The sequence below is a fragment of the Melanerpes formicivorus genome, unplaced genomic scaffold (assembly GCF_026170545.1).
Source record: "Melanerpes formicivorus ecotype bairdi unplaced genomic scaffold, bMelFor1.0.p_v2 SCAF_187, whole genome shotgun sequence".
In the NCBI taxonomy this organism is placed as follows: domain Eukaryota; kingdom Metazoa; phylum Chordata; class Aves; order Piciformes; family Picidae; genus Melanerpes; species Melanerpes formicivorus.
Window position 1 is genome coordinate 257,496 of NW_027142539.1, and position 13,817 is coordinate 271,312.

Consider the following 13,817-nt stretch of genomic DNA (forward strand, 5'->3'; position numbering starts at 1 on the left):
GAGTTACCTAAAAAGCCAGGGGCTGTGCACTGGCAGAACCGGCTTTGTGTTTGTGCTTTGCCTGCCTTTACAGTGCCTCCTCCCTTTGAGGGGGGGATTCGTTTCACGGTGTTTAAAACCTGCCTCTTAAACCCGGAGGTTGTTCCTGGACCTGAGCGTTGTGGCTCTGGTCTTGCTGGCTGGGTGCTCAGTGTCCAGCCGGGGCACCCCCCCAGCCCAGCCCACCCCCGAGGCTGCAGCAGCTCCTCCTCCCCAGCCCCGCTGCTGCTTTCAGCCCTACGAGACCCCCTCCCAGCGCAGGGGGAACGAGAAAAGACCCTGGGGCTATTTAACAGCCGCTCTCGGCGGTTAACGGTGTTCTTCCGCCAGCCCGGCGGAGCCCCGCGAGGATCCCTCCCCGCGGCAGCCGGCGCTCGCCTCGTGTCGTCACTTCCTGCCGGAAGTGCTGTGCGCGAAGCGGAAGTGAGGGTGGCCGCGGCCGGGCGGAACGGCGGCCCGGGCGGGAGGCGGCGGTGGGGCGATGTCGGCCAGCGCTGTCTACGTGCTGGACCTGAAGGGGAAGGTGGGCCCCGGGCCGCGGCGGGGGTCGGGCAGGGTCCGGGCTGTGAGCGGCTCCGGGCTGGTGGGGGTCCCCCGGCCGCCTTGGAGGCTGCGGGAGCAGCGTCCCCCACCCCGGCGCCTCCGTGCTGCCAGTGGAACGTAGCGCTGCGGGGCCGAGGCGGAGCGGCCTCCCTGGGTCCGGGCAGGGTCCGGGCTGTGAGCGGCCCCGAGGTGGTGGAGGTCCATTGGCCGCCTTGGGGGCTGCGGGAGCCGCGTCCCCCATCCCGGCGCCTCCGTGCTGCCAGTGGAACGCAGCACTGCGAGGCCGAGCGGTGACTCGGGAGCGCCTGGTCGCCGTTAGAGATGCTAAAAGGGGTGGCCGCCGGTAGCAGAGGCGCTAGCAGGGCCCTCGGGCATCCCACCTGCGGCGATTAATCGCTGCCGTAGCTCGTCTCAGAGGAGCTGGTTGTTTTCCCATCCTAAAGGAATCCTGGGGTGTGTGCAGCAGTAGGTGACGAATGACTGGAAAATATTAACACATGGCTTAGCAATGACAGACTGGGAATCTGCCTTCCAAACAGCAAAGGGTTTTGGCCTTGTGCTTGCCATTTGGAGCCTGCATCGAGGCTCGGGGGAGCTTTGGTGAGCTCGAAAGCTCCTGAGGGCTCCCCACGATCGATCTTCGCCCCCAGGAGAGGAAAACCGAAGGCAGAGGTTTTTGTTCCTCTCTTTGTAGGTTCTCATATGTCGCAATTACCGCGGAGATGTGGACATGTCAGAGGTGGAGCATTTTATGCCAATCCTTATGGAGAAGGAAGAGGAGGGAACCCTTTCTCCTATCCTAGCGCACGGGGGAGTTCGTTTCATGTGGATTAAGCACAACAACCTCTATCGTATCCTTCCCGCCGCGCGCAGCAGCTCCGCCAGGCCCCGGGCCGCTCTGCTCTTTGGACCAAGCGACCTCTAAAGGTCCCTTCCGACCTAAAGCATTCCACAAGGAGAGGCTGAGGGAGCTGGGATTGTTTAGCCTGGAAAGGAGGAGGCTCAGGGGTGACCTCATTGCTCTCTACAACTACCTGAAGGGTGGTTGTAGCCAGGTGGGGGTTGGTCTCTTCTCCCAGGCAACCAGCACCAGAACAAGAGGACACAGTCTCAAGCTGCGCCAGGGGAGGTTTAGGCTGGAGGTGAGGAGAAAGTTCTCCACGGAGAGAGTCGTTCATCGTTGGGATGTGCTGCCCAGGGAGGTGGTGGAGTCACCATCCCTGGAGGTGTTCAAGAGGGGATTGGATGTGGCACTTGGTGCCATGGTTTAGTCATGAGGTCTGTGGAGACAGGTTGGACTCAATGGTCTTTGAGGTCTCTTCCAACCTTTGTGATGCTGTGATGAGCCAAAGATTTGTGCTGGCTGGGGCTAAATGCAAAGGTAGAGAATGGGTTAAGTGACACGAGGAGGAAAGTAAAGCCTGGTTAAGCTTTACCCAGTGTCATGTGCAGCAGCAGCACAGGGGGCAGGAGGTTTGCATTCATCTAATCAATCTTCATATCCCATTAGAACAGAGCCTACGAGTTATGATCCGAGGGCTGGAGCTCCTCTCCTATGGAGACAGACTGAGAGAGTTGGGGCTGTTCAGTCTGGAGAAGAGAAGGCTCTAAGGAGACCTTCTTGTGGCCTTCCAGGATCTGAAGGGAGATACAGGAAAGCTGGAGAGGGACTTCTGAGGGTGGCAGGGAGGGATAGGACTGGGAGGAATGGAGCAAAACTAGAAGTGAGTAGATTGAGATTGGTTGTTAGGAAGAAGTTGTTCCCCAGGAGGGTGGTGAGAGCCTGGCACAGGTTGCCCAGGGGAGGTGGTGGAAGCCTCATCCCTGGAGGTGTTTGCAGCCAGGCTGGATGTGGCTGTGAGCAACCTGCTGTGGTGTGAGGTGTCCCTGCCCATGGCAGGGGGGTTGGAACTGGCTGATCCCTGAGGTCCCTTCCAGCCCTGACAATTCTGTGATTCTAATGTTGTATGGGGTGGTTTTTTACCCAGCTATTGCTGTCTAAAAGCTTTCCAAACTGCACTTGGTGGGGATTTCTTTCTGGTCACTCTGCTGGTTGCTTGTTCCTCAACCTCCTTCACCAGTTGTTGCAACTTCTAAGAAGAATGCTTGTGTGTCACTGGTGTTCTCATTTTTATACAAAGTAGTTCAGGTGAGTCCCAACCTTTCAGCAGTCATCTCCACCTCCTTGTCCAAGTTCAAGCTAAGTTTCCTCTAAACAGAAGTGCTTAGAGCTTCCACATTTGCTAATAGCTTTTTTCCCCTCCCCTTCCCTCCCTTTATATTTGATTGTTTTGTAGAACTCTCTTCCTAACCACTAATAATGGAATTGATATTTTGTAGCTGAGTAGGCAAAATAAAAAAGGATGTGGCACCAGCCTGTAAGTAGTTGCACCAGACCTGAGAGACATGGAAGAGACTTGTGACCTTGCTGCATGAGTAGTGGCTGTCCCCTAGATTCTTCTGTTTGGTTCATCTGTACCTGGCATGAAAAACATTTCTCTCCAGCACATTCCAAATAGTTAGAGCTGCTTCTAGGATGAATTTTCCCAGCCCTCACCCCCAGCTCTCTTTGCCATGGAGGTGGGGCTTTCCTGATGCTGTTTGTGAGTTGTGGGGGTTTGGTTTGGGGCTTTTAGATGCAAAGAGGAAAAACCCCCCACACACACACCCCCAACCAACCAGAACTGCTGTGGATGTGCTGACTTCCTCTCATTAATGTCCTCCTCCTCCCTTTCCTCCTCTCCTTTCCTTGTTGTTTCAGGTTTTTTCTGAGTATTTCAAGGAGCTGGAAGAAGAAAGCATTAGGGATAATTTTGTTATTATTTATGAGCTGTTAGATGAGCTGATGGATTTTGGCTACCCACAGACCACTGATAGTAAAATATTACAAGAGTAAGTTAACCATTCTGCATCCCTCTGCACTCCTCTAAATTTCTGAGCCTTCTTCCACACTCAGAGGGTTTGGTTTGGGGCTAATTACCAAAAGAAGGAAAGGTTAATTCCCTTTTGTCTCTCCTGGCCCTGAAGGTACATCACTCAGGAAGGTCACAAACTTGAAACTGGAGCTCCACGTCCACCTGCCACTGTTACAAATGCTGTGTCCTGGAGATCAGAAGGGATCAAATACAGGAAGAATGAGGTGTTCCTGGATGTTATAGAGTCTGTTAACCTTTTGGTGAGTCCCTCTGGCTTGAACTTGGAAAGGGAAATGTAATAGGAAGTGTTGAAAAGGGCACGTTGGCTGGAAGGCTGGAAGGGCACAACAACAACACACAGCAGAGTGGCTGTGGCTGGTGCATTGTGGTGCTGTAAATAGAGTTGTAGAATGGTAGGGGTTGGAAGGGACCTCTGAGTCCAGTCCCTCTGCCAAAGCAGGGCAGTTCACACAGGAATGCATCCAGATGGGTCTTGAAAGTCTTCAGAGCAGGAGACTCCACAGCCTTCCAGGGCAGCCCGCCCCAGGGCTCCAGCACCCTCACACCAAAGAAGTTTTTCCCCGTGTTGAGGTGGAATTTCCTGGGTTCCACTTTGTATCCATTGTCCCCCAGCCTATCACTGCTCACCACTGAAAACAGCCTGGCCCTTTCTTCTTGACACCCACCCTTCAGATATTTGTGAACATTAAGAAGATTCCCTGTCAGGCTGCTCCTCTCCTGACTAAACAGCCCCAGGTCTCAGCCTCTCCTCACCAGGCAGATGCTGCAGTCCTTTCATCAATCTCCTAGCCTCCATTGGACACTCTCTAGTGTATTCCTGTCCCTCTTGAACTGGGAAGCCCAGATCTGGACACAATACTCCAGATGTGGTTTCAGCAGGGAGGTGAGATAAATGATGTCTGTTAGGCTGAGTACCCATAAGGACCTCCAGCAGACACCTTGTGCTCTTTGCTGATTCCTGCTATGTCCTTTCCTCCACTCCCTGTGCCCTTAGTTCAGGAGAAAGATGCCCAGGGATGGCCTGTGTCCAGTTCTGGGCCCCTCAATTTGAGAAGGAAATTGAGGCACTTGGATGTGTCCAGAGAAGGGCAATGAGCTGGGGAGGGGTCTGGAGCACAGCCCTGTGAGGAGAGGCTAAGGGAGCTGGGGTTGCTTAGCCTGGAGAAGAGAAGGCTCAGGGGAGACCTTCTTGCTCTCTACAACCACCTGAAGGGAAGTTATAGCCAGGAAGGGGTTGGTCTCTTCTTCCAGGCACCCAGCACCAGAACAAGAGGACACAGCCTCAAGTTGTGCCAGGGGAAGTTTAGGCTAGAGGTGAGGAGAAAGTTCTTCCCAGAAAGAGTAATTGGCCACTGGAATGTGCTGCCCAGGGAGGTGGTGGAGTCCCCATCCCTGGAGGTGTTCAAGAGGGGACTGGACATGGCATTTGGAGCCATGGTTTAGTTGTCAGGAGGTGTTGGGTGATAGGTTGGACTTGATGATCTCTGAGGTATTTTCCAGCCTTATTGATTGTATAGAGTGGGAGAGTGTAGTTTGAGGTCATCAACACATCCCAGCAGAGCTGTCTGACTTCCTTTCCCACGTGCCTCAGGTGAGTGCCAACGGGAACGTGCTGCGCAGCGAGATCGTGGGCTCCATCAAAATGCGAGTCTTCCTCTCGGGCATGCCGGAGCTGCGCCTGGGCTTGAATGACAAAGTTCTCTTTGACAACACAGGCCGTGAGTATCTCAGCAGTAGCTGAAGGAGTAGGTTTGGGCATGCCTGAGGATCATCTGGAGGGATTTGTGCTGAGAGAAGTTGTGAGGAGAAGGACTCAGGGGTGTCTGTTGGTGATAAACTCAGCGTGAGCTGGCGATGGTCGCTGGCAGCCCAGCAGCCAAAGCATCAAGAGCAGCAGCACAGGGAGGGGATTCTGCCCCTCTGCTCTGCTGAGAGCCCACCTGCAGCACTGCCTCCAACACAAGGAGGGCATCAAACTGTTGGAGTGGGTCCAGAGGTGGCTGCTAAGATGATCAGAGGGCTGGAGAACCTCTCTTATGGGGACAGGCTGGGAGAGTTGGTGCTGTTCAGCCTGGACAAGAGAAGGCTTCAGGGAGACCCTAGAGCAGCCTTCCAGTACCTGAAGGGGCTCCAGGAGAGCTGGGGAAGGACTTTTGACAAGGCTTTGAGTTGGAAGAGGGGAGATTTAGACTGGAGATTGAAAGAAATTCATTACAGTGAGAGTGGTGAGACACTGGAACAGGTTGCTGTGGATATCCTCTCTAAGGAGGCCTTCAAGGCCCAGCTGGATGAGGCCTTGAGCAACCTGGGCTGGTGGGAGGTGTCCCTGCCCATGACAGGAGATTAGAGCTGGATGCTCTTTAAGATCCCTTCCTAGCCAACCAATTCTGTGATTCCATGACAGAAATACTCCTGATTTTAGTATAGAACAGCACATTAAGTCTTATGTGACAGTGCCCAGCAGAAGTGGAATGCCCTGGTGTAGCCATCTAGGCTTCCTCATCTCTTTCTTCATTGGGATCTCTGTGCTCCTAAAAACGTAGAACAAGGTAAAGTACTGGCTGAAAGGGAGGGATGTCAGCTGTGAGGAGCCTGTGGAGAGAACTCATGGAGCAGTGGGGAATGTCTGTTCTTCTGCTAGGTGGCAAAAGTAAATCAGTAGAGCTGGAAGATGTGAAGTTCCACCAGTGTGTCCGGCTGTCTCGCTTCGAAAACGACAGAACCATCTCTTTCATCCCACCCGATGGAGAGTTTGAGCTCATGTCCTACAGGCTCAATACCCACGTGAGTCTCTGGAGGGGGCATTCTGGGGTTCTTTTCAATGGGATCCTGGGTGGAGTTGTGAGCAGAGTGGTTAAAATGGCTTTCCCTTAGCCTTGGGTTCATTCTCCCAGTGTGTGCAGTGTGGTGGCCCTCAAGCCAGCTATTAACAGCAAAGCTTTGTGGTGATGTTGTTGGAGGAGGGCTGAAACACCTCCCCTGTTGGGGACAGGGTGAGGCAGTTAGGGCTGTTCAGCCTAGAGAAGAGAAGGCTCCAGGGAGACCTTAGAGCAGCATTCTAGTACCTGAAGGGGGCTACAGGAGAGCTGGGGAGGGACTTCTGACAAGGGCTGGGAGTGAGGAATGGGCAGGATGAGGAATGATGGCTTTGAGCTGGGAGAGGGGAGATTGAGACTGGACATGGGGAAGAAATTCTTGAGAGGGTGGGGAAACACCGGAACAGGTTGCTCAGGAAGGTTGTGGATGCCCCCTCCATGGAGGTTTTCAAGGCTAGGTTGGATGAGGCCTTAAGCAGCCTGGGCTGGTGGGAAGTGTCCCTGCCTGTGGCAGGGGGTTTGGAACTGGATGATCTTGAAGGTCCCTTCCAAACCAACCCATTCTGTGAGGTGTCAGTGCAGCAATTCATCCTGCTTGGCAGCAGCTGGATTTGTCTCATTTCATAGAATGGCCTGGGTTGGAAGGGACCTGCAGTAGTTTGAGCTAGTCCCTGGCTTAGATATTAGTTCTAATTAGGGCCTTAGAGATCAGGAAGGGGACATTAAAGATTTTACTGATTGAAGCATGCCAGCCCCAGTGGTTAAGGAGAGCTTGCCTTAGGGGAAAGGGAAGATGGAACATAGAGAAATGGAACATGTTGTCTCTGTGCCAAGAGACAACAGATGAAGAGTTCAGCATTAATCCTTTACTTTTAGGGCAGCAGTTTGGAGTTATTGTTAGGATTTGTTACAACCTAGTCCCTAGTGTGTGCAATCAACAGGTATTTGGGAGTGCAGGTGCTTCATGGCTAGACCTGAGAGGTACCTTTTTAAGCCTGTAATTCTGGTACCACCTGCTGGTTGCTGTATCAATGCCAAATGGAATTTCTTGGGTTTAAGTAAACCCACAACTTGTTGGCCATTTCAAACACCTATTTTCTGTGGGGCTCACCTTTGGGATGTGGCTTTATGGGGAAGCAGCATTTGAATGACCTTGCCAAAGTCAAACCTACAGCTCTGAAGTGTTTGGGGTTTGTTGTTTTGGGTTTCTTTTTTCCCCCCTTTTTAGGTCAAACCACTGATCTGGATTGAGTCTGTGATCGAGAAACATTCCCACAGCCGCATCGAGTACATGATCAAGGTCAGAATAATGCCTTTGAGTCACAGAATGGTTTGGGTTGGAAGGAACCTCCAAAGCTCATGCAGGCAAACCCCCCCCTGCAGTCAGCAGGGACATCCTCCCTCCACTAGAGCAGGTTGCTCAGAGCTTTAATGAGCTTGACCTTAAATATCTCCAGGGATGGGGCCTCAGCTACCTCCCCGGGCAGCCTCTCCCAGTGTTCCAGCACCCTCATGGTGCAGAACTTGTTCCTGACATCCAATCTAAATCTGCTCTTCCCTAATTTCAAACCATTCCCCCTCATCCTATCACTGCAGGCCTTTGTAAACAGTCCCTCTGCAGCCTTCTTGTAGGCCCTTAGAGTATTGGAAGGCAGCTCTAAGGTCTCCCTGGAGCCTTAGAATCATAGAATCAATAAGGTTGGAAAAGATCTCAAAGGTTATCAAGTCCAACCTGTTGCCCAAGACCTTATGACTACTAAACCATGGCACCAAGTGCCACATCCAATCCTCTCTTGAACATCTCCAGGGATAGTGACTCCACCACCTCCTTGGGCAGCACATTCCAATGGCTAACAACTCTCTCTGGAGAACTTTCTCCTCACCTCAAGCCTAAACTTCCCCTGGTGCAGTTTGAGACTGTGTCCTCTTGTTCTGGTGTTGGTTGCCTGGGAGAAGAGACCAACCCTCTCCTGGCTACAACCTCCCTTCAGGTAGTTGTAGACAGCAGTGAGGTCTCCCCTGAGCCTCCTCTTCTCCAGGCCAAACACCACCAGCTCCCTCAGCCTCTCCTCACATGGCAGAGGTGCTCCAGCTCTCAGATCATCCTTGTGGCCACAGTTGAGGTGGGAGGGAATTGTGTGTCTCAGCCCTGGAGTCATGATGCAAATAGTGGATAATGGAAACATTTAGAGACTTCCTCTTCTCATTGTTCTTTCTCCTTCTGTAGGCCAAGAGCCAGTTCAAGCGCCGCTCGACGGCCAACAACGTGGAGATTCACATCCCGGTCCCCAACGATGCCGACTCACCCAAGTTCAAAACCACTGTGGGGAGTGTCAAATGGGTTCCAGAGAACAGTGAAATTGTCTGGTCCATTAAATCTTTCCCAGTAAGTGCTCACTTTGCTTTTTCATCACCTAACAGTCCAATGATGAGTGTTCAGGTTCTGCCCAAAGCGAATTTTAATAGCAGCGGACAAGTAGCCCTGGATGCTGCTTCCTCTTTGCCCTTGGAGGAAGGCTTGGGGAGAGGTTTCAGACCTTTTGGGTATTTATTGGTTTTTTTTTAACTGGGATCATTGTCCAGAACTGGGTTAGAGAGCAGAGATCCCCTTTGTCAAAGTGTCTCAGAGGGGCTGTGCTGCAGACTCTCAGACAGGACAAATCCAGGCCATCTGAGGGTTCTGCAGCTCGATGTCAGGATGTTCTCTTCCAAGGACAGGCTGAGAGAGCTGGGTTATTTTTAAAGCCTAGAGAAGGCTCAGAGCAGAGGTTCTCCAGCCCTGGAAACTACTGGTGGTGTTTTGGGAGGTTTTGGGTTTTTTTCTGTTTCAAGAGAAAAAGCCAAATGAATAATCTGTCCTTTTGGATAGGGTGGAAAAGAATACCTGATGAGAGCTCACTTTGGACTGCCAAGTGTTGAAGCTGAAGATAAGGAGGGCAAACCTCCCATTAGTGTGAAGTTTGAGATTCCCTATTTCACCACTTCAGGAATCCAGGTTAGTAGTTGAAAAATAGAAATCCTGAGCAGTGACCATGCTGAGCTCTTCACACCTAAGTTTTTCTTTCCTGATGATTCTCTTCAATGTTCTCCAGTGGGCTCCCCAGTTCAAGATAGGCAGGGGACTACTGGAGAGAGTCCAGTGGAGGCTACAAAGATGCTGACGGGCCTGGGGCATCTCTGAGGAGGAAAGGCTAAGAGCCCTGGGGCTGTTGAGCTTACAGGTTGGACTTGATGATCTTTGAGGTCTCTTCCAACCTTGGTGATTCTGTGATAATGCTCAGCAAGAGCTGAAGGACCTGTGGGGTCAAGAGGATGGGGCCAGACTCTTTTCAGTGGTGGCCACTGATAGGACAAGGGACAGTGGGCAAAAACTGGAGGCCAGGAAGTTCCACCTGAACAGGAAGAGAAACTTCTTTGGTGTGAGGGTGCTGAGCTCTGGAGCTGGCTGCCCAGAGAGGCTGTGGAGTCTCCTTATCTGCAGAGCTTCCAACCCTACCTGGCCATTGTGCTGCTGGGCAAGCTGCTGTGGGTGCCCCTGCTTTAGCAGGGAGGGTTGGACTGGGTGATCTCCAGAGGTCCCTTCCAAGCCTCACCATGCTGGGATGCTGTGAAACACTGCTTGGCTGCCATGGGAGACTTTGACCTCTCTTTCCAGGTTCGCTACTTAAAGATCATTGAGAAGAGCGGCTACCAGGCCCTGCCCTGGGTCCGCTACATCACCCAGAACGGAGGTAAGTGGCAGGCAAGAGACTGTGGCCATCCCCCTGCTTGTGGGGTTTGTTTCTCTAGCACCAACCTACAAACTGAAACGCACAAACCCAGCTTGTTTATATTCCTGACTATTCAGCTGGGGAGTTTAGCTGTGCCTTAGACTAAGGTGTGCTGCTTTTGCTGTCTTAATGAAGGACAGAGTGGGACAGGCTCAGAGATGCCGTTCAAGGCTCTGGTTAGGAAAGTGGCATTCAGGGAGACCTTAAGAGTGCCAGGTCAAAAAGAAATTGGTCACATTTCAGTCTGCCAGCTCTGAGATGTGTAAGACGCTGGCTGCTGAAAGATAGGAGGCTGTTAGCAAAGCAGAACTGGGTGGGGTTTGTTGTTTGCTTCTGGGGTTGGTTTGGGAGTTTGGTTGGGGCTTTTGGATGGTGGGGGGCTTTTGGATGGTGGGGGGCTTTTGGATGGTGGGGGTGGGGGGCTTTTGGATGGTGGGTTTGGGGTTATATGTTTGGGTTTCTTGTTGTTTCTCTATCTCCCTTGTTAAGGCATGGAGGCCTGGCTGCCTTCGGTTGCCTTCATCAGCCTCAGAGCTCATTATCATGACCCCTCTGAGCACACACCTGGGTTCATTTGACATCAGCTCATCCCAAGCTTCTGCCCTGGCTTTGCTACCTCTAATGAGACACAACCCCCCTTGGATTTAACTTCCTCCCCCCTCTTTTCCAGACTACCAGCTTCGAACGCAGTAAAGAAACACCTCACGAGCCACCCCAGACAACAGAACTTCAGGCCTCCAAGTTTTGTTTGCAGAAGCTTCTGTGGTACTGAGAGCTGTGAATGTCATTGCCAAGGGTCTGGTTTCTGCCATCTTGGGTTGAAAGGAGAAAGAATTGGGAAGTTTTCCTCCTTTTCACTAAAGGTGTTTTGAGCATTTGGGAAACCATTAGTATTGATTGTGTGGATATTTATTTCATTCTTAGAACACGCTGATCTTGCTGCTAAATGCTAATGACAGTAGGGAGTAGTGGTTTACCTTGAGGAGCCAGGAGGACAAGGATGAGCCTTGGGAATGTCTTTGTTGTTGATGATGATGATGATGCCTTTGTCTGTTACATTGGCAGCATTTCTAGTGTTGGTGTTTTAGGATCTCTTAAAGACGTTGGCAGCCTCGTGCTACAAATTAGGGAGATAATAATTGTGCAATTAAATGACTGCTGAAGACTTAGCTGGATTTAGCCCCAGGTAATTTATTTTATGTGTTGTTTTATTTTTTCTTCTGGGCATAGGGGTGCCCTAACTCATTCAAAACTCTGTTAACTTACCAAAATTTCCAGGTGATGAGTTAAAACTACCTGAAATCCCCACCCCCCAAAAAAATCAATCAATCAAATAGCATTTGCTCTTTTGGCCTGCTTTCAAACCAATTAAAGCTGACAGGATTCAAGTGAAGGGTTTGGAAATAAAGCTGGGGTTGTTAAAGACTTAATTAAGTGGAGAATGAGAGCTCAGAGAAGTAAATTTCTCTGGGAGTATCTTAGTTCAGGATTGTCAGAATGCAGGCTGAAGGGTTTCAAGCCTTTGGAATGCCCAGGGAGTGGACACCCAATGCCAATTGGTCCCCAGGGCGTGGACACTCAATGCAAACTGACCCTCAGGGCATGGACCCCCAATGCCAATTGACACACCCACCCCACCCTCACCCAGGGCATGGACACCCAATAAAAACTGACCTTCCCCAATGCCCATTGACTGAGTTTGCTTTTTAATTCATAAACCAACTGCAAACTGTCATAGAGAAGCATAAAACCTGAGCTTAATTAGTCAACAAAAAACAAGACTAAACCCAATTTAGTTATTAAAGACCAATTTAAACCAAAAAGACCAAACCCATGTAGTTGTTAAATTAAAACAACACCAAAAAAAGACCAATTTTGGATGCAATTTAGGAGGAAGATTGAAGAGTTTATTATTGCTTTTTCCTGGTAACAGTAATAAACTCCAACCTCCTCCTGCAAATCCATTGTCTGGGGAAGAGGCTGCTATGAAATTGAGTTGCCCTCTTTTCTCCCAGCTTGCCTTTGTGTTAACTTAGGGCAAAGGTTTCCTTTCTTTCTTGCTAGAGCTCCCTAGAATTGTTCAGCTTTTTCTTTGCCCTCTGGGGGATATGCTTTGCTTTCTCCTCTCTGTTTGTAAACAACTCTCATTACCACCTCCCTGGCAGAAGGGATAAAGAGCTCAGAAGGTTCTACTTTAAAGGTATTATTCTTTGGTTGCTGGTTGTTTTTGCCTCTCCTGAGGCTGCTCCATTTTTGTTGCAGTAAGCTAAGGTTGCCATGGGTGTGCATAGCTCTGTGGAGCTGGAAGCAAAACTTGGACAGTTATCAGTATTTCTCTTTTCCTTTCAACAGTTTTTTGGGATTTGTTTCAGCCTGGCTTGGTTTGAATGTAGTGCTCCTGGCAGGTGCTAAACTTCAGCCATCCAAATCCAGTGAGCACTGCCTGCAGGCTGCTTCACGCAGCTCTAGTGAAAGGCCTGGACTCTCCCCCAAGGCTGAGGAGGGATTTTGGTCCCTGCTCAATCCTTGTAGGCTGCATCTGTGTATAGCAAAATCAGCTCAGTTCCCCTCAGTGCAGCTGCTGTGAGGTTTCAGGAAGATCTGCTTCAGAAAGGGCTGATATCCAAAGGGATCTTAGGCAGTGACCAGCTGGTTAGGCAAGGGTTAGGTAGGGAGTAAGGTTGCTGTATTTGTCACCCAACAAGCTTGATGTTGAAACAAATTAAATCCTCTTGTCCAAGACTTTGGTTCCACTACTCATTTTCATTTGAACAATTAAGGTTATGACTGGATGAAACATTTTTATATTAAAACTGTACCTGGTTGACAAATCCCTCTCTGCTGCCTCTCTTCCATGTGTCTGCTTTCAAACTCTGCCTGTAAAATGTGACTCAACAGCTTCATTTGTTGTCCTGTTGAGGGTTGGATCTTGCAAACCAGACCAGTGTTCTCTCAAGAGTTTGTTGGCAGTTTGACTCTGTTTTGAGGATGGGACATCAGCTCTGCTTGTCCAGGAAGTAATAAAGGGTCAAAGTCCACTTTGAATCAGCTGCATTTCACTTGTTCTTTTCTCAGTTTGATCTACACCAAGTTCTAGCCCTTGGGTACCCTCACTTGTCCTAATAGGAGCAGCTTATCCAGGCCTAAGTATTGCTGCTCCAGAGTTGTTAGGTAAACACCAACCCAATCTTAGCTGCTGTTTTCTGCAGAATTCACCCATGCACCATACCATTTACATTCATTAGCACCCTCTATAGTGAAGTGCTAAAAATACCTGCAGTACTGGGCTCCCCAGTTCAAGAGAGACAAGAAAATACTGGAGAGAGTCCAGCAGAGGCTATGAAGATGGTAAGGAGCCTGAAGTATCTCATGGGAACAGACCTGGTGCTGTTGAGCCTGGAGAAGAGCAGCATGATAGGGGATCTTCTGGATACTCAGTAAGAGCCAACACGTGAGGGGCAAGAGGATGGGGCCAGACTCTTCTTAGTGGTGCCCTGGGATAGGACAAGGGGCAGCAGGCACCAACTGGACACCAGGAGAGTGAGGTCTCCTGTTGGCCTCTTGTTCAGACTAAACAATTCCAGTTCCCTCAGCTGTTTTCTTCACCAGCCCTATTCTCCAGCCCCTCACTGTCCTTGTTGGAGGGGCTCAAAACTGAAGCCAGTACTCCAGCTGCGGCCACCCCAGTGCCTAGCACCATCACTTCCTGCTCC

At 50.6% G+C, this 13,817-nt stretch overlaps 1 protein-coding gene across 1 annotated transcript; it reads left to right on the plus strand.

The window, feature by feature from the left end:
• The first annotated feature begins 447 nt into the window (after positions 1–447).
• Positions 448–13,142, plus strand: AP1M1 (adaptor related protein complex 1 subunit mu 1). Its single transcript, XM_068169510.1, has 12 exons — positions 448–562; positions 1,277–1,433; positions 2,664–2,731; positions 3,344–3,474; positions 3,610–3,757; positions 5,110–5,236; positions 6,160–6,302; positions 7,563–7,634; positions 8,562–8,720; positions 9,204–9,329; positions 9,990–10,065; positions 10,775–13,142. The coding sequence occupies exons 1-12, from the start codon at positions 521–523 to the stop codon at positions 10,795–10,797; spliced, it is 1,272 nt and encodes a 423-aa protein (XP_068025611.1). The 5' UTR covers positions 448–520; the 3' UTR covers positions 10,798–13,142.
• The last annotated feature ends 675 nt before the right edge of the window (positions 13,143–13,817 follow it).